At 40.5% G+C, this 22932-nt stretch overlaps 1 protein-coding gene across 1 annotated transcript in view; it reads left to right on the top strand.

The window, feature by feature from the left end:
• GOLGA4 (golgin A4) overlaps positions 1 to 22932 on the top strand; it is a 106284-nt gene that overhangs the window by 4035 nt on the left and 79317 nt on the right. The window contains exons 2-3 of the mRNA XM_060162372.1: positions 10435 to 10524; positions 22383 to 22481. Coding sequence (XP_060018355.1) covers positions 10435 to 10524; positions 22383 to 22481 — 189 coding nt within the window. The remainder of the gene's footprint in view (positions 1 to 10434; positions 10525 to 22382; positions 22482 to 22932) is intronic.

Below are 22932 nucleotides of genomic sequence, written 5' to 3'. Positions count from 1 at the left end.
TTTAATGTATACTTTACCACAATAAAAAAAATTAAATTAAAAAAAAGTGCAAAATGTGGGCCTACCCCAAACCTGCAGAATTATAGCTTTTTTAGAGTGGGGCCTCAAAATAATAGTTTATGTAATAGAAATTTTTTTAAAATTCCACAGACAGCAGAGGAAAGAGTCACTTTCTGAAGGAACATAGGCTTTTTGTAAACGCCACTTGGCAAAATAATGAGCCTCAATCTAAAAAGCGTAACTCCCAGAGAGAATATTTAGATCAGAAAAATCAGAATGTCTTGAATGTTTATAAATCTGTATTTTGACCAGGGAGCATATAGTGGCTATTTGTATTACCTTATATAGAATATACATTAAGTTCTCATGTTTTAAATAATTTAAACAGTCCTTGTTCATGTGATTTAAAAAATCTGTGTGAAACTTGAATAGGGTAAGGCCCATGCAAAGTTCTCTCATCTGCTTCTTAGTTTGATAGGAAGAGCTGGAGGAAAAAATTCTAGAGAGTCTTTGTCTCTGTAGCTTTCAGGATGAATTAACCCAATTTGTTAAACTGTGATGTTCAACGACCCCAAGACATAGATGCAAATTATACATACCTTAACTTTACATCCCACGGAAGCTGTAGGCAGATTCAAAAGTGCATCCTCCTGGGCCCAGGTGAGAAAGCAGGGCTGGAAACTTTGATGTAGAAATTCAGTTAATGTGTTGATAAAGGTCAGGGCTCTTAAAAGTATAGGATTTTGGCTAACAGCATTTGGTTTCTTCACCTTCTAAACCACAAAATATTAGGAAGACGTTCTCACTTAAACATTTATTTGGCTAGCTATTAAATTCCAGGTTGAAAAGTTTCCCTCAGACCATTGACTGTTTTTCTTCCTTCTAGCATCATGTGTGCTGATGAAAAGTCTAATTCCAAACTTGTTCTTTCTTTATTGGTAGTTAACTTGATCTCTGAATCTTTTCTTTTTTCCTTGATGCTAGAAAATTTACAGTTTTCTTCTTTTTTTTCTTAAGTCTCCCTCCTTTTTTTTTTTGTGGTATGCGGGCCTCTCACTGCTGTGGCCTCTCCCATTGCAGAGCACAGGCTCCGGACGCGCAGGCTCAGCGGCCATGGCTCACGGGCCCAGCCGCTCTGCGGCATGTGGGATCTTCCCGGACCAGGGGACGAACCCGTGTTCCCTGCATCAGCAGGCGGACTCTCAACCACTGCACCATCAGGGAAGCCCAGTCCCCCTCCTTTTTTTTTTTTCCTGCAGTATGCGGGCCTCTCTCTGTTGTGGCCTCTCCCGTTGCCCCCTCCTTTTTTAAAAAAAATATTTATTGATTTATTTATTTACTGGCTGCGTTGGGTCTTCGTTGCTGCACGCGGGCTTTCTCTAGTCGCTGCGAGCGGGGTCTACTCTTTGTTGCGGTGCACGGGCTTCTCATCACAGTGGCTTCTCTTGTTGTGGAGCACAGGCTCTAGGCACGTGGGCTTCAGTAGTTGTGGCATGCGGGCTCAGTAGCTGTGGCTTGCAGGCTCTAGAGCGCAGGCTCAGTAGTTGTGGCGCACGGGCTTAGTTGCTCCGCGGCATGTGGGATCTTCCTGGACCAGGGCTCAAACCCATGTCCCCTGCATTGGCAGGCAGATTCTTAACCACTGTGCCACTAGGGAAACCCTAATCATATATTTAATTTCCACAAATAATAACACTAGTCAACACTGGATAGTTATTTTTAGCCACGTGCTTTCTTGCTGCATTGCATGTATTAACTAAATTAATACATGAAATAATAAAAGGTGTGGATTTGTATTATCCCCATTTTACAGATAAGAAATTGAGGCCTAGGGAGGTTAAATAACTTGTCTGTGGTAGACAGCTAGTACCACACAGCTAAGCGGTAAAGCCGAGATATGAACCCAGACAGTCTTGCTCTAAAGCCCATTCTCTTAACCAGAGTACTATGCTTGTTGCTTTGTTTCAGTTTTTAGTAGCAGCTTGTGTTTTAACGGAAACTAGAGCTTCTCAAAACTCTTGCAGGATAAGTGTTATATATTATACGTACATATATATTTAAGTTCTCTTCCTTGATTTATCTGCTTGCTCTGGGTTACTTGTTACACCTGTATTTCTTCATACTTGTCATCGTTTATCTTTTTTTTTGAGAAAAATGTCTTGTTATTATTGGTTGTTTGTTTATATTTATGAAGACCTGGAGAGTGGTTTATTTCAGTAGCTAACATGGGTTTTCTCTGCTCTTACCTGCTACTTTCCTGTGTCGAGGGCCAGCCAAAACACAGAGAGTCCTGCTTTGAAAGGTGACCATAAGATTTAGTATCCAAACATTCTTATGAATGAATGGGGACGCTAGTGGCAGTTATCTTGGAACATAAACTGGCATGAACTGGGTGGGACTGGGATTGCCTTGGTCGGTCTGGGGCGTATTGTTACCCTGCTGCTTTGTGGTACCAGCCCCTGCTATTGGAGCGCTAACTCCTCCAAGGTGTTGCTCTTTATATTTGGCTGTTACTGTTGTCTGGAGATCTATTTGGGTTGGGGGAGGCTGACGCCACGTACCTCTTTGTCTTGCAGACACTTAACACATTGCTGAGAGCAGTAATCTCCCTTTATAGTGTCTAAAACTGTGATTTTTTTTTTTTCCTGTTGCAGAAAGTTGCTGCTGCCTCTCCCGCAGAGCTTCTGTGCGTGTTCAGGGTTATGGCTACCTTTGCCCTGATTTTTCCACCAATTTGAATCCTTTTGCCTTTGAGTCTTCAAAAATTTATTTTCTTTTTGCCTGTGGTATTCTCTCTCTTGTTCTAGAGTGTTAATCTGTCTGCTTTTCTAATTTTTTTTAACCTTTATTTCAATGGCTTTTGGGTTTTGGGGAGGAAGAGAAGTAAACAGTGTTTATTTTTGCATTGTGTTGGACACCCAGTGGACGGTTTAAGTGTGGTGACTCCTGTGCTTAAATTCTTGGAAACTTTTAGGTATTATTTCTTTGATAATTCCCTCCCCTTTGTTTTTTCTCTTCTGTCCTGAAAGTCCAGTTAATTAGCTTTTGTGCCTTCAGGATAGATTCCCATTTATTATTTTTTACCCTTTATGGTCTATTTTTATTTTTTTATTCTGTTTTTGAGAGTGTGCTTCAATTTAACTCTTCAGTTGAATTTTTTGTTTTATATATTTATTTATTTATTGAAGTATAGTTGATTTACAATGTGTTAGTTTTCTTCAATTGAATTTTAAATTTTGGCTACACTATTTTTAAATTTCCAAAGGCTGATTCTTATTGTCTTTTGCTTTTTCATAGCATTGCTCTTGACATAGTGATATATCTTTTCTCTCTCTGAGAATAATGGGGATTTTTTTCTTTTGTTTTCTTTTAATCTTTATTGTGGTAGGGTTTTAAAAAAAATTTTGTGTATTTATTTATTTACGTATTTACTTGGCTGTGCTGGGTCTTAGTTGTGGTGTGCAGGATCTAGTTCCCTGACCAGGGATTGAACCGGGACCCCTGCATTGGGAGCGTGGAGTCTTAACCACTGGACCACCAGAGAAGTCCCATGTTTGTTTTTTGGTTTTGGGTTTTTTTTTTCTTCTTGTTTTTGGCTCCCTCTTACATTGGAAATTTTCTTTATTGAGTGCTCTGGGCTATCTATTCATATTTAAGGGCTAGGTACTAACAATCTGGTGCTGTTTGGAAGTAGCATGTGATTGACACTGGGGCTCACTGGTGGGTGACATGCTGTAAACTGGTTTTATTGTTGGGAGAAATATCTACATGTTGGTAATCAGAGGCCTAGCTGCCAAGTTTCTGGAAGCAGGTCTGAGAAGGACTGCTGGAGGTTCCACTGTTCACTGTGCAGAACATCACCTAATCCTGCTCTGTTTAGTCATGCACTTTGCCCTTCTCTCCTGTCTTACTGTGCTTGGTTTCACCCAGTTTGAAGCCTCATTGGCTCCAGAAAATAAACCTCTGTTTCTTCAGAGGCTATGTAAGGTGGGACAGGGGACCTGGGGAATCTTTCAACCAATCTTTCTGGTTTTGATCCTGTCTCATCTTGCTTTATAACTTTAGCTTTAAGTCCTAAGTCTTTTTAGGGTTCTGGGGATGAAAATAGGCTTCTTCTCATCACTATTCCCTTCTCCGTGGGGTTGTAGTGGCTGTCCAGCAGTACTGTTACTTTAGTATTCTTTCACTCACATCCAGTATTCTGAAAATTGGTTGAAATTTAACTCTTTGGGAGGGAGAGAAAATAGGAACATATGTAGCCAATCTACTATGTTTAACTAGAAGTCTCCTTAAATTACTTTTGATTGAGTGGATTTTGCCATATTGAAGGACTGTTTTTGAGAGGTAAGCATTTATAACATGAACAGCAATATTTCATTTCCGGCACTACTATTTAGATGTCAGGATGTGGAAGGTACTTTATTACAGATGTAATGGAAAGCTCTAATAATTTTGGTAACTAGTATACAGAGGTTTATGTGAAGCATCAACTCCCAGTTACTTTGGCCATTCCTTTATAGCTGGGATGTCGGATGGATTTGACAGAGACTTTCAGAAGTGCCGTGGTGAGAAGGAGTCTACGGCTTTGTCCTTGCCATGATTGATTACCATGGGTGTGGGAGGGAGAAGTGAAGCCAGGTGTTTGTTATGCTTGTGTAAGAATAACATATCATCTATTGGGAGCATAACTTGAGAACTGAGTAGTGTCAAAAGGCCTCTAAGCAGCCAAAATTTTAATGTCACTAACTTCACATTCCATAGTTAATGTATGTTGTTCATAAGAATACTTTAAAAAATCCCTCGCTTAGAGCTTCCTTATGCTTATTTTGTCTACAGTTCCAATAAATGTAGTTATCTAGTTTCTAAACTAGTAGCAGGCTAAAATGGACAGAGAAGATATACTACAAGTAGCATATTGACAGGAATGACAACTGACCTAGAAAATGTTAAATTATATTCAATTTCCTTTTATCTTTGGAAACTAGAATTAGTTACTATTTTCGGAAAGGTGAAACCTGATTTCAGAAAAGTGTAGATTCAAAATGGTTAAACCTCATTGTTATCTCCAAACCCCTTCAGGTATTAGTGAGGTTTAACCGTCTTGAATCTATAAGTTTAGATAGATATCTAACAATTCAGCTATTTTGAGTAATTCTTTCTATGAAAACTCCCAGATAATAGAGCCCCTTATGGAATAAACTATGATTAACATAGTTTTGACTTTAATGTAGAATTTCCCAGTAATGTGAATGTCCAAAATTTGTGTTTTTGTTATCTTTAGATTTTGTTGTTCAACCTAGAATTAATGCTTTTTAATTTCTATTTTGTGGTATATTTAAAATATATTAGATATATTTGATGTATTCTAGATTTAGTAGTGGCCATGTTTATCAACATTGTTCTTATACAGACAACATGGTATGATGAAAGCAGTTCAGGTGGGTTGTGGAATCTGTGGATTGGGATCAGCTTTTTTTTTTTTTAAATGAAAGACTAGATTAGGTCAAAATGTGGAATCTTATGTTGTAAAGGTTAAGGTTTCATAAAACTTTTGTTTTAGAAGTGTCTGTGTGAAAAGGATGTTGTTGTCTTACTGTGGGTCCCAGTGAAAAAAATTTGAGAAATAGTGATCCAAAGAATACTGGGGAAGTGGATGAGGGGCTCAGAAGACCTGTTTGCTAACCCAGATCTTGCAGTATGCAACCTGATCAAGCCACATAAGCACTGTGAGCTTCTTACTTTCTTGTCAGGAAATTGGGGATGATAACTGTCCTGCTTACCTTTCAGATTGGTTATGAGAATCAAAAGAGAAAGTATTTGAAAACATTTGTAATTACAGAATGCTTCTTTATTTAACAGAGCCTGCTGAGGTGCTGTGCTGGTGTTGCATTTGTCTTGAAGGGTAAATGTAGTCTCTGTACCATAGAGTTGAGAGACAGTTACTCCTGGTGTGGTGAGAGTGTGAGAGGATCAGGGTGACATCTGATAGAGTCTTGATGGGTAATGAAAAGTCATGGTGTTCAAGGCTTATTATTCCTAAAGGTGACTGTACTAGCTTCCTAATGTTGCATAACACATTACCACAACCTTGCTGCCTAAAAACCCAGTTATTGTTTCACAATCTGTATGTCAGAAGTCTGGCATGACATGACTGGCTTCTCTGCTCAGGGTCTCATAAGACTAAGATCAATTATTGTCCCAACTGTGTTCTCATCTGGAGGTGAGGGTCCTCTTCCATGCTCATGTGGTCGTGGTAGAATTTAGTCCTTTGTGGTTGTAGGACAGAGGTCCTTATTTCTTGCTGGCTGTTGAACGGGACCGCTTTCAGCTCCTAGGGCTGCCCACAGTTCCTTGCCACTTGGCCCCCACATGCCTTTTCTTTCAGGGTAGCAGGAGTACATCTCTCTGCTTTCTGCTGCTGCCTCTGCACTCTGGACCCATTTGAAGGACTTGTGTGATTAGGTTGGACCCACCCAGACAATTTCCTTTCAATTAACTCACAGTCAACTGGTTAGTAACCTTAAATATACCTGCAGAAACTTTTTTGCTATGTAAGGTAAGATAATCAGGGCAGTGATATCTCATATTCACAAGATGAGGGTCATTTGGGGTCATCTTCAAATTCTGCATACCACAGTGACTAAAATGGGTTTTTTATACTGAAGTCGAGGGCTATGGTCAATTAAAATCAGTTAGTTGGCAATAAAAATATAAATTCTGAGCCTGGTTGTAGCCATCAGGTTTTTTTGGTAAATAGCCATGAGAAATCTGAAGACAGATTTCTAAGCTATAAGAATTAATTAGACCAAATTTAGTTTGAAGGAATCTAAATCCTTATATATTTTGAAGTGAGAGGATAGCCTGTTAAAGATCCAGGACTTTGGGATAAACACTCAAGTACAGTTAGTTTTTTATGCATGTTTTATACTTTACAGTCATATCCATTCCCTCATGTGATCCTTACTTTTGCAACTCCAGAGGAAGACCTACAAGCCATCAGGCCAAACCTTGCCACGTGGTACTACTTTTCGGAGGACAGTGTGTGTTAGAACCTATTCTTTAACTTTATAAACCCCAACATTTGATTTTGCCGGCTTATCCAGAGCTGATGAGGCTCCAATTATGATTAGGCTCACATGAGGCCAAAGTAAAAAGACATAGTGCCACTTAAAAAAATTCACAATGGAGGTGTACTTTTCAAGTGATTTCAAGGTCCCTGTCTGAAGTAGCCCTGTCCTGGCATCTGGGCATTTGGAAAGCTGAATTATTAACACCCAAATTTTTTGGATATTATGACATCACACCAGAGAGGGTTAGCTAAGAGCTATATCCTTTAGCCTAGTGTTACTTCTCTAATTACTTTCCTAACTTTTTGCACTCTCAGTGACCCTTTTGTTTTATTTATTTATTTTTTGGTCTGTTTTTAAAAATATTTATTTATTTATTTATTTTTTGCTGCGTCGGGTCTTAGTTGCAGCATGCGGGTTTCTCTCTAGTTGTGGCGCAGGGGCTCCAGAGCATGTGGGCTCTGTAGTTGGGGCACGCGGGCTTAGTTGCCCTGTGGCATGTGGGATCTTAGGTCCCCAACCAGGGACTGAACTCATGTCGCCTGCATTGGAAGGTGGATTCTTAACCACTGGACCACCAGGGCAGTCCTGGTGGCTCTCTTTTATTAAAGGAGATATTACATACAACCATTTAAAAGTAGATACAAGTGGAGTTTCTCCTGGTCATAGTGGTAGCGTTTGAAACATCTACAGCCTTTGAAGCCGGCATGGTTTGAAATTTATGGCTCTAGGTGTGGGAAGGGTTATTGCACTTCCCTCGACTTCAGTGAGAACTGTTTCTGAAGTGCTCTGAATACTTGTGATTCTTGTTTCAGTCCTGGGTAAACACTGTCCCTGCTTTCCCTTCCCATTTTCTAAGCGCAATGTTGGCTTCATACATTTTCTAGACATTTAAAACATTGATAAGCTTCAGCTTTATTTCACATTCAACCATTTTGTTGCTTAAAATTTTAAGGCCTTCCTGTTTCTGTTTTATCTTGATTGAGAAGGGATATCTTATCCCCTAAGGTAACTGCTGCACATAGCTAATTCCTTCTGTCACATGTTGATTTTTCTGGTTCATCTTGTAGAAGGTATGTGTGTGCTGGAATTCTACGCTGTAAGCAACAGAACTCAGTCTAGCTAGTTAAGCAGAAAAGGGGTCTATTAATGAATAGTTGGTGACTTACAGAATTTTCGGGAGGGTCTGAAAGTCTGGGCTGATCGCTCTGCTCAGCCACACTTGGGGGGGTTGCACTAATAAGAATGTTGCAGCTGCCTCAGTTTGGCAGCATCGCATCTTGCACTGGACAGCTTTTGTGAACGACTGTATGAAGCTCTGTGTCTCCATGTTCACCAGCTGATGAACTGTATTAATTTTGCATGTCTGTTTTCTCATATTACCCACTTATGACTCAGACTCTCGTGTGGGTATGTTCATTGGTGGAGTTCAGGTCACCTGCCCTAGGTGAAAAGAAGACTGGGGTGGTGAGTTTTCTGAGTTCTGACTTACAAGCACTTACAAGAGCTGTTTAGAAAAAAAGGTTATTAAACTTTGTCATGTTTTGTTGATGTTTTCCCCTCCTCCCCATTAATCTATTCCTTTTGATTTCTGCTTCTGACATAAAAGTCTCTTTCCCATTCAGAGATTATAGAAATAGACTCTCATATTTTCTCTTATATTTCAATTAAAAATCATTTAAATCTTTAATATAGCTTAAGTATGAAGTGAGGATCTGATTGATATTGCTCCCCCATATGGATGGCCATTTGTCCCAGCACCATTTATTGAACATCTGTCTTGATTAGAAATGTTAGACTTATTGTAAACTGAATATGTATATGTGTGTGTAGAGTGTGTGTATGTGTGTGCAACATTCCTCGTGACCTCTCTGTTCTAGCATAGCCACAGCAGTAGGTACTGACTTGACAGATTAGGGTTGCATTTGTTCATTCAATCATTTATTTAACAAATATTTATTAAATGCCTTTTTAGGTAGTGCTGTACAGACTACAAAAGGGTAAGACATTGAGACATTTCTTTGTGGAGATGAGTTAAGATCGGTCTTGTTATGGGTGATGGGGGGTCTTGAAGTTTTGGTTTTATACTTTTTGGACTGTTTTTAGCTCACCTTAGAGTACACCTCAGACTCCTAGTTTAAATTTGGGGCCCTTTCTCCTGTGGGTTTCTGTATAGGAGTCATGTGTTCCTTTACAGAACAAATGGACTGGCATCTCAGTATTGGGCTATGGTGTGCATGGTGTTCTCAAAGCAAGGTCCTTGATTAGAGAGATGTTTACCTGTGCAGTTCATTATATTGAATATTAGAGCTGGATGGCACTTTAAAGATTGAATTGACAACTTTATTTTATTTTATTTTTATTTTTTTATTTTTTTGCGGTACGCGGGCCTCTCACTGTTGCGGCCTCTCCTGTTGCGGAGCACAGGCTCCGGACGCGCAGGCCCAGTGGCCATGGCTCATGGGCCTAGCCGCTCTGCAGCATGTGGGATCTTCCCGGACTGGGGCATGAATCCGTGTCCCCTGCATCCGCAGCCGGATTCTCAACCACTGCGCCACCAGGGAAGCCCCGACAACCTTATTTTTTAATGAACTTTTAACTTTGGAATAATTTTGATTTATAGGAAAGTTGCAAAGATAGTACAGAGAGTTTTCATATACTTCTCACCTGGTTTCAGTTTCCCCTAATGTTATCTTCTTTTAAATAAAATTTTATTTAGTTTTGGCTACGTTGGGTCCTTGTTGCTGCACGTGGGCTTTCTCTAGTTGCAGTGAGCGGGGGCTACTCTTCTTTGCGGTATGCGGGCTTCTCATTGCGGTGGCTTCTCTTGTTGCGGAGCATGGGCTCTGGGTGTGCGGGCTTCAGTAGTTGTGGCACGCAGGCTCAGTAGTTGTGGCTCGTGGGCTCTAGAGTGCAGGCTCAGTAGTTGTGGCATACAGGCTTAGTTGCTCCGTGGCATGTGGGATGCCACGTGGCATGTCCCACGTGGCATGTGGGACAGGGATTGAACCCATGTCCCCTGCATTGGCAGGAGGATTCTTAACCACTGCGCCACCAGGGAAGTCCTAATGTTATCATCTTATGTTATCATCACGACCTTATTTTTGAGGTTAATTTTAGCCCTCAAAATGTTAATTTAGCTAAGATCATAGTTCTAGTTGGTGGCAGAATCAGACCAAGGACCCAGTAGATAGCCTGGGTCTGCTAGTTGATTATGTTTCAGTTATCCTTTTCTGTTTTTCATGTATTTGCTCTTTTCCTTCCTTTCACTGGGTTCTTTGGGCATGGACTATGAGAAGGACTACTTAGTACATAGTGCGCTCATCAATGTAGTCTTTCTAATTTGTGCAATAATTTTTAAATCTAGGCTTCCTCCAATTCTTCAACGCCAACGAGAACCAGGAGCAGGACGTCTTCATTTACAGAGCAGCTTGATGAAGGTACACCCAATAGAGAGGTAAGTTTGGAATTTCTTCTTCAATAAATCTTTTACAAGAAGCTTACTAATTTAAAATGTAATGCTACTGTTGATAACAAAATGGGAAATTACTTAATTCCTAGGTATTTTTTTTAGTACAATTTTTTTTTCAAATAGTACTGTTGCTTTTGTAAAGTGTGTTTTCTTTGAATATCTTAATTTGAGAGGATAATATACTTTGCCTTTAATATTTGAAATTTTCAGAATGATTTGGTAACAATTTGTTCAGCATAGCATTATGTGGGGAGAAGTCCTATATTTTCAAGCTAGTGATTGGAAACTGTGAAGTAACTCCTAATTCCATGTGACTTGGAGCTGGCACTATAACTCAGATTAGATTTTTTTTCCAACATTTTTTCTTTCTGTGAAGGATTATAAGAGTCATGCAAGTAAAACATAAGTACACAAATAAGGGTAAAAAGAGGGTAAGAGAAAAAAGGATAAAAAATACATGCATAAATCAGTGAATTATTATGAAGTGAATCCCTATGTGACCACCACCCAGGTCAAGAAAAGGAACACTGCCAGCACTAGAGTGCTACTTCCCTTCCCCACAGAAGAGCACCATCATCCTGACTTCTTGATATTTGCTTCCTTCTTTTTTTTAACTTTTTAAATTTTTATAGTACCACTTAAGTATGCTTTCTGTTGTAAACCTTATAGTTAAACCTTTGGGCTGTCTAATTTTTGGCTATTATGAATTATGCTGCTGTGAACATTCTTGTATATTTCTTTTGCTACACAATGTACCAGCATTTCTTTTGCTATGTACTTAGGAGTAGAATCACTGGGTTAAAGGGTATACATAGTTTTACCATTGAAGGTAATGCCCATTGTTTTTCAGAATAGTTGTAGAATTTTACCTTCCCACCTTCCCAATTTTACCTTCCCAAGTTCTTGTTGCTCTATATCCTTGCTAGTCTTTAATTTCAGCCATTCTGGTGGGTGTGTAATGTTCTCTTATTGTAGTTTTAATTTGCGTTTCGCTGATGACTAATAAGATTGATCATTTTTCATCTGTGTACTGATAACTTCTTTTGCGAAGTGCTTACTTAAGTCTCTTGCTCATTTTTCTGTTGGTTTATCTTTGTCTTATTGATTTGTAGGAGTTCTTTTTTATATAGCGTGGATAGGAGTTTTTTATTGGATACATGCCTTGCAAATATCTGCTTCCACTCTGTGGCTTGCCTTTTACTCTCTTAATGGTGTCTTTTGAACAGAAGTTCTTAGTTTTAATGCATTCCAGTTTATCAATATTTTATTTTATGGCTAGTGTTTTTCATTTTTTAGTATTCTTTTCTTGCCCTTCAGAGTATTTCCCATTATTATCCTGTATTACCTTTCACATTTGGATCTATACTCCATTTGGAAAAGATTTTTTTCAATATGGTGTGAGGTAGGGATCAAGTTTCACCACTGCCCCCCTCCACACATAGCTATCCAGTTGTTCCATTCTTTCCATACTGCTGTACTGTGCTACCTTTTTTTCAGAAACTAAGTGTCCATTGAGTGGATATCTGGACTCTTGTTTCTGTTCAGTCATTTGCTTTGTCTTTGATCTGATCCCACACTGTCTTCATAACTATAGTTTTATGTTAAATCTTGCCCTTATTAGAGCAGGTCTTCCCTGTCTTAGTTTTAAAACCAGAATTCCATAGACTGGGTGGCTTAAGCAACAGACATTTATTTCTCAAGAGTTCTGGAGGCTGGGCAGTCCAGGATCAAGATGCCAACAGATTCAGTATCTGGTGAGGGCCCTCTTCTTGATTTGCACACAGCTGTCATCTCATGATGTCCTAGCATGGCCTTTCTTTGTTGCATGCACTTAGGGAGAGATGGAAGAGTGGGGAGGCAGCTCTCTTGTATCTTTTTCTTTTATAAGGACAGTAATCCCATCATGAGGGCCCTGCCCTCATTACCTCATCTAACTCTAATTACCTCCCAAAGGCTCTGCCTCCAAATACCATCACTAAATATCCTTGGGGGTTAGGGCTTCAATATATGAATTTTGGGGGACATATGCAGTCCATAGCACTCCTACCTTGTTCTTCTTGAATGTCTTAGTAATTCTTGTACCTTTCCATATAATTCCACATAAATTTTAGAATCAGATTTTCAAGTCTTACAAAACAAAATAAAATATAGCACTGACAACAAAGAAACAAACCTGTAGAGATTTTTATTGGGATTGCATTGACTCTATAGATTAGTTAGGGAAAAGTCTTAATATTATGAGTCAAATTTTATAATCTTTTCAATATTAAAAGTAATACTGGACTGAGCATTTTACATAATGCATAAGTTACAATGGTGTTATTTTTTTTTTAAGTATTAAAAAACATGTATTCTTGAACAGTGATTTGGATGGAAGTAGTATTCTGAGAAACTTTTTTTTTTTTAGGATAATGAAGCTATTTTAGTATTATTTAAAATAAGAACAACCTTTAAACTGTATGAAGTGGGCAATAGGGGAGAAGCACGCCTTCCTGAGAAGGGTTCTCTGAGAAGGGTCTTCTCAGGGGCAAAGGCAGCAAGGGTGCGTGGGCAGGAGGGAGTGCAGGCCTGGATGTCAGCGGTGCTTCCTCAGGGCGGGCTCTGCAGGTAGGAGAGGTGGCTCTGGGGCTTGGCAGCTCCTGGCTGGAGTGGAGGGAGCTGGCCTGGCGGTCCGTGCCAGTGACTCAGGCAGGGGTAGGGCAGGGGTCAGCTGGGGAAAAGAAATGTGGGTTTGAGTGTCAGGAGGAGGTGGCCTTGGCTCTCAGGACTCAAGGGGGATGTCAGGCTGCAGGAGGCCCAGGCCTGGGAGTGCTGATCCGCCCCCATCTCTCCAGCGAGGCTCTGTGACTGTGCCCTGGGCAGGTGGGGAGTGGGGGGGCCTCACAGCAGGGTGGGCGGCAGACGGGGAAGGCTCAGACAGGGCTGCTGGTCAGGCCGGGGCTCAGTGTCCTCTTCTCGGAGGCGCTTGCACCCGGAGCAGATGCTTCTTCTCAGAGGCCCCGGCCTGGGCACAAAGACAGGGACCACTCCATTCCTCATCACGGGCCGGAAGGCCGACAGCCTGGGCTCGGGGCTCTCAGACCTGAGAGGCCCGTCGAGCCGCCTTTGTCCTTCCTCGCATCGGCTGAGGGCCCTCAGCGCAGTCTCCTTGGCACAGGGGTCCAGGGACTCCTGGCTGGACGGACAGGTGGACAAGCTGCTTAGGCTTTCAGCGGGGGCGGTACGGATGTCCACCAGGCTCTGCGTGTGGCAGGAGAGGTGGGCGTTCCACTGGGACCTCATCGTGAAACCGTTGCCATGGCCGGAAAACCCCAGCCCCGAGGAGGTGCGGAGGGGCGGCCCGCTGGGAAAGCGCCTCCAGCCCTGGGGCGCCGAGGACCCGCGGACTGGGTAGTACTTCCAGCGGCGCAGGGCGGCGGGGAGCGGCCGCCTGCAGCGGAACCAGAGCTCATGGTCCTGGCGGCGGCGGCGGTAGCACAGGATTGGGCGCCTGTCCCGTCCCATCGGGAGGCAAGTGCCGCGGGCAGGCCCAGTCCATGGGAACCATGGGGACCAGCGCTTCTGGGCGTGGGCTGGCTGCACGGCCTTGGCCGTGCCCAGGTACATGCTCAGGTAGCTGCCCATGCTCGCGGGTCAGCGGGGTCGGACCTTTGACGGGCTTTGGCTTCTGGGCGGCCCCGAAGTCTGTAGACGCGAAGCTTACGGCGCTGAGGCGACCGTTGGCGTCGGGATGTGGGACGGTTCGTGGGGCGTCGGAACCTCTGGGCACGAGGTCCTGCGCGCGCCAGGCCGGGGCCTCAAGGACTCACTCGGGGCCTCAGGGATTCACTCGGGGCCTCGCGGACCCACCTGGGGCCTCGCGGACCCGGAGCCTCGCGGGGCGCCCCTGTGTTCTGAGCACAGGGGATCCTTCAGCTCCCACTGCTGGCCCAGGCGCTTGGCTCTGGGTGGTGGGGGAGCCCTCCACTTTTTGCCCTTGACATTTAAAGGGAGAAAATATAATAATTTGTACCAGGTCCTGAAAATTGACTGAAGGGCACTCTCTTTCATTACTGTAAAAATGAACAAAATGCACTTGAATGCTCCTTTAAGGAAAAAGAGCGAATTTACTTGTATTTCTATAGAGGCTGTGTGCTTCTTCTAGAATGGTTGCTAATGTCACTTTTTGTAATTTTATTCTTTTTTTTTTAACATCTTTATTGGGGTATAATTGCTTTACAATGGTGTGTTAGTTTCTGCTTTATAACAAAGTGAATCAGTTATACATATACATATGTTCCCATATCTCTTCCCTCTTGCGTCTCCCTCCCTCCCACCCCTCCAGGCGGTCACAAAGCACCAAGCCGATACCCCTGTGCCATGCGGCTGCTTCCCACTAGCTATCTACTTTACGTTTGTTAGTGTATATATGTCCATGCCTCTCTCTCGCCCTATCACAGCTCACCCTTCCCCCTCCCCATATCGTCAAGTCCGTTCTCCAGTAGGTCTGTGTCTTTATTCCTGTCTTACTCCTAGGTTCTTCATGACAGTTTTTTTCCCTTAAATTCCATATATATGTGTTAGCATACGGTATTTGTCTTTCTCTTTCTGACTTACTTCACTCTGTATGACAGACTCTAGGTCTATCTACCTCATTACAAATAGCGCAATTTCGTTTCTTTTTATGGCTGAGTAATATTCCATTGTATATATGTGCCACATCTTCTCTATCCATTCATCCGATGATGGGCACTTAGGTTGTTTCCGTCTCCGGGCTATTGTAAATAGAGCTGCAATGAACATTTTGGTACATGACTCTTTTTGAATTTTGGTTTTCTCAGGGTATATGCCCAGTAGTGGGATTGCTGGGTCATATGGTAGTTCTATTTGTAGTTTTTTAGGGAACCTCCATTCTGTTCTCCATAGTGGCTGAAACAATTCACATTCCCACCAGCAGTGCAAGAGTCCCTTTTCTCCACACCCTCTCCAGCATTTATTGTTTCTAGATTTTTTGATGATGGCCATTCTGACCGGTGTGAGATGATATCTCATTGTAGTTTTGATTTGCATTTCTCTAATGATTAATGATGTTGAGCATTCTTTCATGTGTTTGTTGGCAATCTGTATATCTTCTTTGGAGAAATGTCTATTTAGGTCTTCTGCCCATTTTTGGATTGGGTTGTTTGTTTTTTTGTTATTGAGCTGCATGAGCTGCTTGTAAATTTTGGAAATTAATCCTTTGTCAGCTGCTTCATTTGCAAATATTTTCTCCCATCCTGAGGGTTGTCTTTTGGTCTTCAATGCTGTTATTCTTTAGGATAGATTTCTAAGAGTGGGATTGCTGGGTCGTAGGGTGTATGCAAATTAAAAAATTTGAAAGATTTTTCCAAACTGCCTTGATGTTATTTTAAAACATAATTTTAAAAAACCTTTATTTAATAGATGTTGATAGCAAAATAAACTTAAAAACTTCATAGTTTTTGCATTCAAAGTTAATGGCATATATACTGTGTCCTTGGTTTATGTATTTAAATGATCTGACAAAGTACATAAGAGTATAAAGTATATGCATACTTTCTTTGAGATCTTATTTTCTTATGCATTAATTGCAGTATTGCAATTCTTTAACTTTATGATTTCAAGTTTAATGTTGTTGAACTTAGTTTATATGTGTAACCAGTTGGAATGAAAGCTGCAGTACTGAGTAGTGAAAACACTTTTTGCAGTCAGTGTTAATGGCATCATTCCTACACTTACTATATTGGTTGATATTATGGTATATTGGTTTACATATAATATAGTAGAAACCTTGAAAACAACTTGTTGATTGCTACTATTGCTTTTTAAAAAAGATTTATCTAGGATGCTTTAAAACATTAAAATTGAATATATCTTTACAAAATAATCCTTTCTGAAAGGGGTGGTTTGAGCATTCTTTTACAGCAGGCTAAGTAAGCTAAAGGTTAGTTTTTATTTCTTCCCAAATTTCAATACTAAAGGTCCTGTGCTTATAGGTATAGTTTAAGGAATGGTTTCTTACTGAAAGCCAAAGCAGTATCATCACTTCGTCTCCTTGCTTTTTTTTTAAAAATTAATTAATTAATTAATGGCTGTGTTGGGTCTTCGTTTCTGTGCGAGGGCTTTCCCCAGCTGCGGCAAGCGGGGGCCTCTCACTATCGCGGCCTCTCTTGCTGCGGAGCACAGGTTCCAGACGTGCAGGCTCAGTAGTTGTGGCTCACGGGCTCAGTTGCTCCGCGGCACTTGGGACCCTCCCAGACCAGGGCTCGAACCCGTGTCCCCTGCATTGGCAGGCAGATTCTCAACCACTGCGCCACCAGGGAAGCCCCGTCTCCTTGCTTTTTAAGCATTTTCTAACAACTCTAAAAGATGTTTTTGACCACAAAGTGAAATGTAAACTTTAGTTCAACTTATTTTACAATAAATAAAGGACTTTGAAATTTCATGATTAACTTATAAAGGACATTACATAAAATTATCTTGTTATAGAGAATGGACCTGAGGACATGAGGAGGGGGAAGGGTAAGCTGGGACAAAGTGAGAGTGGCATGGACTTATATACACTACCAAATGTAAAATAGATAGCTAGTGGGAAGCAGCCGCATAGCACAGGGAGATCAGCTCAGTGCTTTGTGTGCACCACCAAGAGGGGTAGGATAGGGAGGGTGGGAGGGAGATGCAAGAGGGAGGAGATATGGGGATATATGTATATGTATAGCTGATTCACCTAGTTATACAGCAGAAACTGACACACCATTGTAAAGCAATTATACTCCAATAAAGATGTTAAAAAAAAATTTAAAAGCTTGATGGATAAAGTCTAAGACAGATCCATCTTGTACCATAATCCACCTTAAGGTAAATGGTAAATACAGATGTATCATCTTAACCTAATGTAAAAATCCAGATTTACAAAGCAAGTCAATGAAAATATAATTTCTTTTTCCTGTTGCAAAAAATAGAAAAAAATTGTTAGTCACCATGCCGCACCCCACCCCCACCCCCAGCCCCAGGTTTTTCATCTTGTTAAACCTCTAAGATGGAAGATACTCTGTCAGTGATGGGATCCTCACTTTTAGTTTTAAGTTTATTTTTAGCAAAATGTGGAAGTTTAATTCAAATTATAAATATTTGTCCCATCTCTCCAGTAGGTACAGTAAAGTCTATGTAATCTAGAATGCTTGGGAAGTAGAATGGTTTCATTAAGTTGATATTTCCATCAATTAAATGTTTTACCTTTTTTCAGCTATTGCTGAAAATCCTAATGTCTATTTTCCCATATTAGTAAATATTATATGTAAATCTAAATAAGTCTGTCTTTGATTGCAGTGTCTCAGGCTTCCTTATAGGGCTGTAAAAAATCATCTATATGATTGTAGACATTAAAGGCAAAGGAGAGTAGGGTGATGTGCACTGACCCTGAGGTCTGCGGCTCTGTGGCGCTCTTTCATCCTGCACAGATGGCTGATCTGTCCAGTTGACCTGGTACTCTTTCCTGGGGATCCTAGGCACAGCCTCAATACCCTCATCAATCTCTTCATTTTTTGTAGTTCTGTTGATATTTTCTGTTCCTCCCTGCATCAGTTTTGGTAATATGTGTCTGTCTAGGAATTTGTCTGTGTCATCCATGTTGTCCAGTTTGTTGGCATACAGTTGTTTGTTAGCATTGCCTTATAATCCTTTTTATTTCTGTAAATGCAGTAGTAATTTTTCCTCTTTTATTCCTGATATTAGTAATATAATATGAATCTTCTCTCTTTTTATTTTACTCTGTCAAACAAAATATGAACCAGTGTTTGATTCCACTTTCTTGATGAGTGTAGTGAGCATTCTCAGGATTGGAGTGGCATGCTGATCTTTGATGACTTATTTTTCTCAAGTCCCAGATGCCCTGGGACTTAAAAGAAATTACTTGAATCTGTTTTGTTACTTTCCTGGTTTTCTGGCCTGATATCTGTTTTTTGCCATCTTTATATAGCCTTGGTCTTTTCAGTGCTCATCAGTCCTTTTTTGCTATCTGTTTTGTTTAATGGCTTTGTATGTCTTTAACTTTATATATAGTGGAAATATCCATATAGACAAAATAGGGCCTTAATTCATGACCTTCGATTTGGTCAAAATGATTTAACCACAGTCTGTACTGCATATTTTCTCACCTGCTGCTACTATAGGCAGTTTTTTTCTTGTATCTTCTGCTGAGTATATTGTGTACTTCTTAAGGTATACATTATTGCAAATAATAAGGAAGTGAATTTGACTCAAAAAAGTAAGTGTTGCTACTAATAGCTATATATAACAGTGTCTGTGAAGGTAGAAACAGGACCTCTTCTCTTCAAGGCAGAGATACTAAAAGATACTAAACTTTTTAGGGTCCCTCTCCTAATAGGAGGTACATTAGTACATAGGAGACATATTAATTCATTACATACAGTGGATGCTAGGTAGCAGATGCCTTTCTGCTGGCTTTAGGACTTAATTTTCTCTTTGAACTCTGGTTGAGAAGGACTGGGAGGGTTCTGTGCTGCCAGAGTTTGATTGAGTGCTGCAAGCCAGAGGCTAAAGTGGGGCTCATGGCACTGGTGAAAGGAGGTTGAAAAAAGCGTTTCCCAGCTGATGCATAGAGCTCTCTGTGGCCCATTGTGAGAAGCTGCTGTCTCTAAGGAGGCTTCGTGACCAACAACTGAACCAAACCTCGCTGTCTCTAAGGAGGCTTCGTGACCAACAACTGAACCAAACCTCGCATCAGCTTAGTGACTGAATCTGTGATAACCTCTGTGTTGTGATAGGGCAGGAAACCCAAACTGGGGCCCAGGGAATCAGATTGACTGGATAAGGAGGGATGAGCACAGGAGGAAGGAGAAGGAAAATACCTTCCTCAAAATAAGCCTGTAAATGAAAATGCTAAAATAAATGCTAAGAAGACAGCCAATAAAAATAGGAATTGCGATATCAATTTATTCCAGGTGAAATTAGAATAATTAAAAGGGCAGTCTGGATAAGACTTTGAAACAAGTATTTTCAGTAGGATAAATGAAGTAGTAGTTTTCTTAAAAAGAACAGAGAATTGTGGGGAAAAAACAGGCCAAAAAATAGACTAGGTAGATATGAAAAAGAACCTATTAGAAATCCTGGAAATAAAAAAAAATGATATAAGAATATAAATCAGAATAAAACTCAGACTGGTCCCAGTTCAAGGGAAAATTAGGGAGTTTGAAAAGAATACTGAGTAATCCCACCAAAAACACAGAGATAGAGATAGATAATTATCTAAGAGTAAGAGACATGGAGGATAGATTGAAAGCTTTCAACACATATCTGATCGGAGTTTTAGGTAGTCGTCATGAATGTTGAGATACATAAAACTTTAGTCAGTGTTAGTTCAACTGATGGGACCACACAGAAGAGGCGAATTAAATTCTTAGCAGATTTGAATTAGAATTTCAACAGTTTGAAAGAGTTGAGACAGACTTATTGAGGATATTTGAGAACTGAATCTTGGGAGACTTTGATAGGCATAAGAAGCAAATGACAAGGACCACAAGTGGGGAGGAAGCCTCCTTAGGCTTTGAAATAGCTGTCAACGGAAACTAATTTGGACATACTTTGCTTTTTTACTTGGGCTATGGCATGGAATGTAAATCGTTGTTTGGTAGCACTTTCTTTTGAAATGTTTGGTCAGCATGTGTTTCTATACTGGTTTCTATACAGCTTTTGTGTTTTTCTCTTAAAATTCCAAATCTACTTTTTTTTAAAAAATAGATTTATTTATTTTATTTATTTTTATTTTTGGCTGTGTTGGGTCTTCGTTGCTGCGCGCAGGCTTTCTCTAGTTGCGGTTGAGTGGGGGCTACTCTTCGTTGCAGTGTGCGGGCTTCTCGTTGTGGTGGCTTCTCTTGTTGTGGAGCATGGGCTCTAGGCATGCGGGCTTCAGTAGTGTGGCACTTGGGCTCAGTAGTTTTGACTCATAAGCTCTAGAGCACAGGCTCGGTAATTGTGGCACACAGGCTTAGTTGCTCCGTGGCATGTGGGATCTTCCCGGACCAGGGCTCGAACCCGTGTCGCCTGCATTGACAGGCAGATTCTTAACCACTGCGCCATGAGGGAAGCCCCAAATCTACTCTTAACTGTGAAATTTCAAATTATTTCCTTATGTGATGTGAAGAGTGACTTCATTTCAAAAATTAACTTTGGAAGCCTAAGAAGAGTGAATTTGTATAGCATTTAACTTAAGATAACATCCACTCAAAAGATGACCTTTCTGAGTTTCTGGGAGAGTAAGATTTTCAGCAGGAGTGGAAACTTTATATGATACCCTAGAGCCAAACAGGCATCTAGTGTATTTTAGTATACTACTGACACTAAATTTTAGGGTTTAGTGTAAGATCAATTCTTTTTTTTTTTTTTTTTTTTTTTTTTTTGCGTTACGCAGGCCTCTCACTGCTATGGCCTCTCCCGTTGTGGAGCACAGGCTCCGGACGCGCAGGCTCAGTGGCCATGGCTCACGGGCCCAGCCGCTCCGCGGCACGTGGGATCCTCCCAGACCGGGGCACGAACCCGTGTCCCCTGCGTGTCCCCTGCATCGGCAGGCGGACTCTCAACCACTGCGCCACCAGGGAAGCCCTAAGACCAATTCTTGAATCCTACCCAAAGAGTACCAGTTATTAACATAACCAAAAAAGACTTTAAAAAAAAAATTTGTCTCATTTGTAAGGTGGCCTCTAATGTAGGACCAGATGAAGAGTTAGTGACGGCTCTAGTCATCCATAACTCTAGAGCACTGAGATGAAAAGTGTAAGTTTTTAAACTTTTGCAGACATTTATTTTATGACATAATTCTTCATTATATATTATATAATAACATACATTAACTGCTAAGTTAATGTTTCAAACCTTTTGTTTTTTAAAGTTTTTATTTTGAAATAATCAGATTCATGGGAGGTTAAAAAATTTCTTTTTAGGAAGGCTCTGTGTACTCTTTATCCAGTTTCTCCCAAAGGTAACATCTTATATAACTATAGTACCCTATCAAAACAAGGAAATTGACATTGGTAACCTCTGTGACATCCACAGAGCTTATTCAGATTTCACCTGTTTTATATGTGTGTGTGTGTGTGTGTGTAGTTTTATGCAGTTTTATAACATATGTATGTTTGTGTAACCCCCACCATGAAAAAGTTCATTTTAATTATAATTTCTTATACATCTAATTCATGATAGCTAGTATTTTGGTGTATAGTATACAGTTTCTGAAAGAAAATTGAAGCTCAGAAGAGAATATATATCAAAAGACCTAGTATAGTAGAATTTATCCTTAAAACTTATTATAAATTTGTTTCAAAAGTTTCTTCTGTGTGTATTGGAGAAAACTGTATTTGTATATAAGTAGAAATAAATGATTATTTAAAGTTTTATGTGTTTATACTCCCCATAAATTTCCATGCTGTCTTTTTGAATATATAAAAATGAGTGGCTCAATATTTGTTATACTAAGACTTTGTGTTCTTTACCATGTATTGTTCTTACTGGTATAGGCTCTCATACTGAATTGCCAGATGTGCTGTGTGCTGTGGTGCCTGTTGCATATATCATTTGTATGCCAATAAGCAAGTTGTTTAAAGTTGAGTTTTGAGATCCAAAACAGCTCACCTCATCTCCCTTCCTGACCTTTCCCAGCAACTTACTATTTCTATGGGTGGAGTGATGGGTGGCAGCAGTGGTGGTAGCACAAGGCCATTATAGCGTTGTGCGTGCTGTGCGGTGAGAACACTTTGCAACATTCCCTTATGATTTGTCTTTCATCCTTTGTTTTATTTTTATACCTCTGCTCATTACACTGAATGAGACAGCTCCTAGCCGGGATGATAGCAGAGCCTGCTTTTCTCTCTGAGTATACTATCTTTGCTTTGGATTCCTCCAAGCAGCCTAAAACCCAGACTGACGGTGTGGTGAGTCCTTCCACCGCTTTCTGCATTCCCTTTGTGGGGAAGCAAAGTAATTTGGTAATTCTAGAAGCACATCTCACGTTGCTTGTCACTTAACCATCTCTCAAAGCATCTTCAGTGCCCTGTTGCTAACCTCCCTCTAAAAAAATCAGAGAGTATATTGCTGAATTCTGATGGCTGGTGTGTTTTTTGCTAGCTTTTTAACAGCAACAAAATAACACTGTTTTCGTTAATGTAGTGAAGAATACTTTCACTTGGTCTAAACGCTTAAGTTTTCTCCCTAGGGAATGTTTGCTCATTAACTTAAAGAGGTATGCATTGCTAGGAATCTCTGTTGGTAGGAGGCCAAGAATATCTTGAGACTTGACTCACATTTTTAGGAAAGAAAAATGCATTTTATGTAAATCCATAATTAAACAACATTGAGTAGGCAGGTGGCGTCTACTGTAACAAG

The sequence above is a fragment of the Lagenorhynchus albirostris genome, chromosome 10, assembly GCF_949774975.1.
Source record: "Lagenorhynchus albirostris chromosome 10, mLagAlb1.1, whole genome shotgun sequence".
Lineage (NCBI taxonomy): Eukaryota > Metazoa > Chordata > Mammalia > Artiodactyla > Delphinidae > Lagenorhynchus > Lagenorhynchus albirostris.
This window is presented reverse-complemented; position numbering and strand designations above follow the sequence as displayed.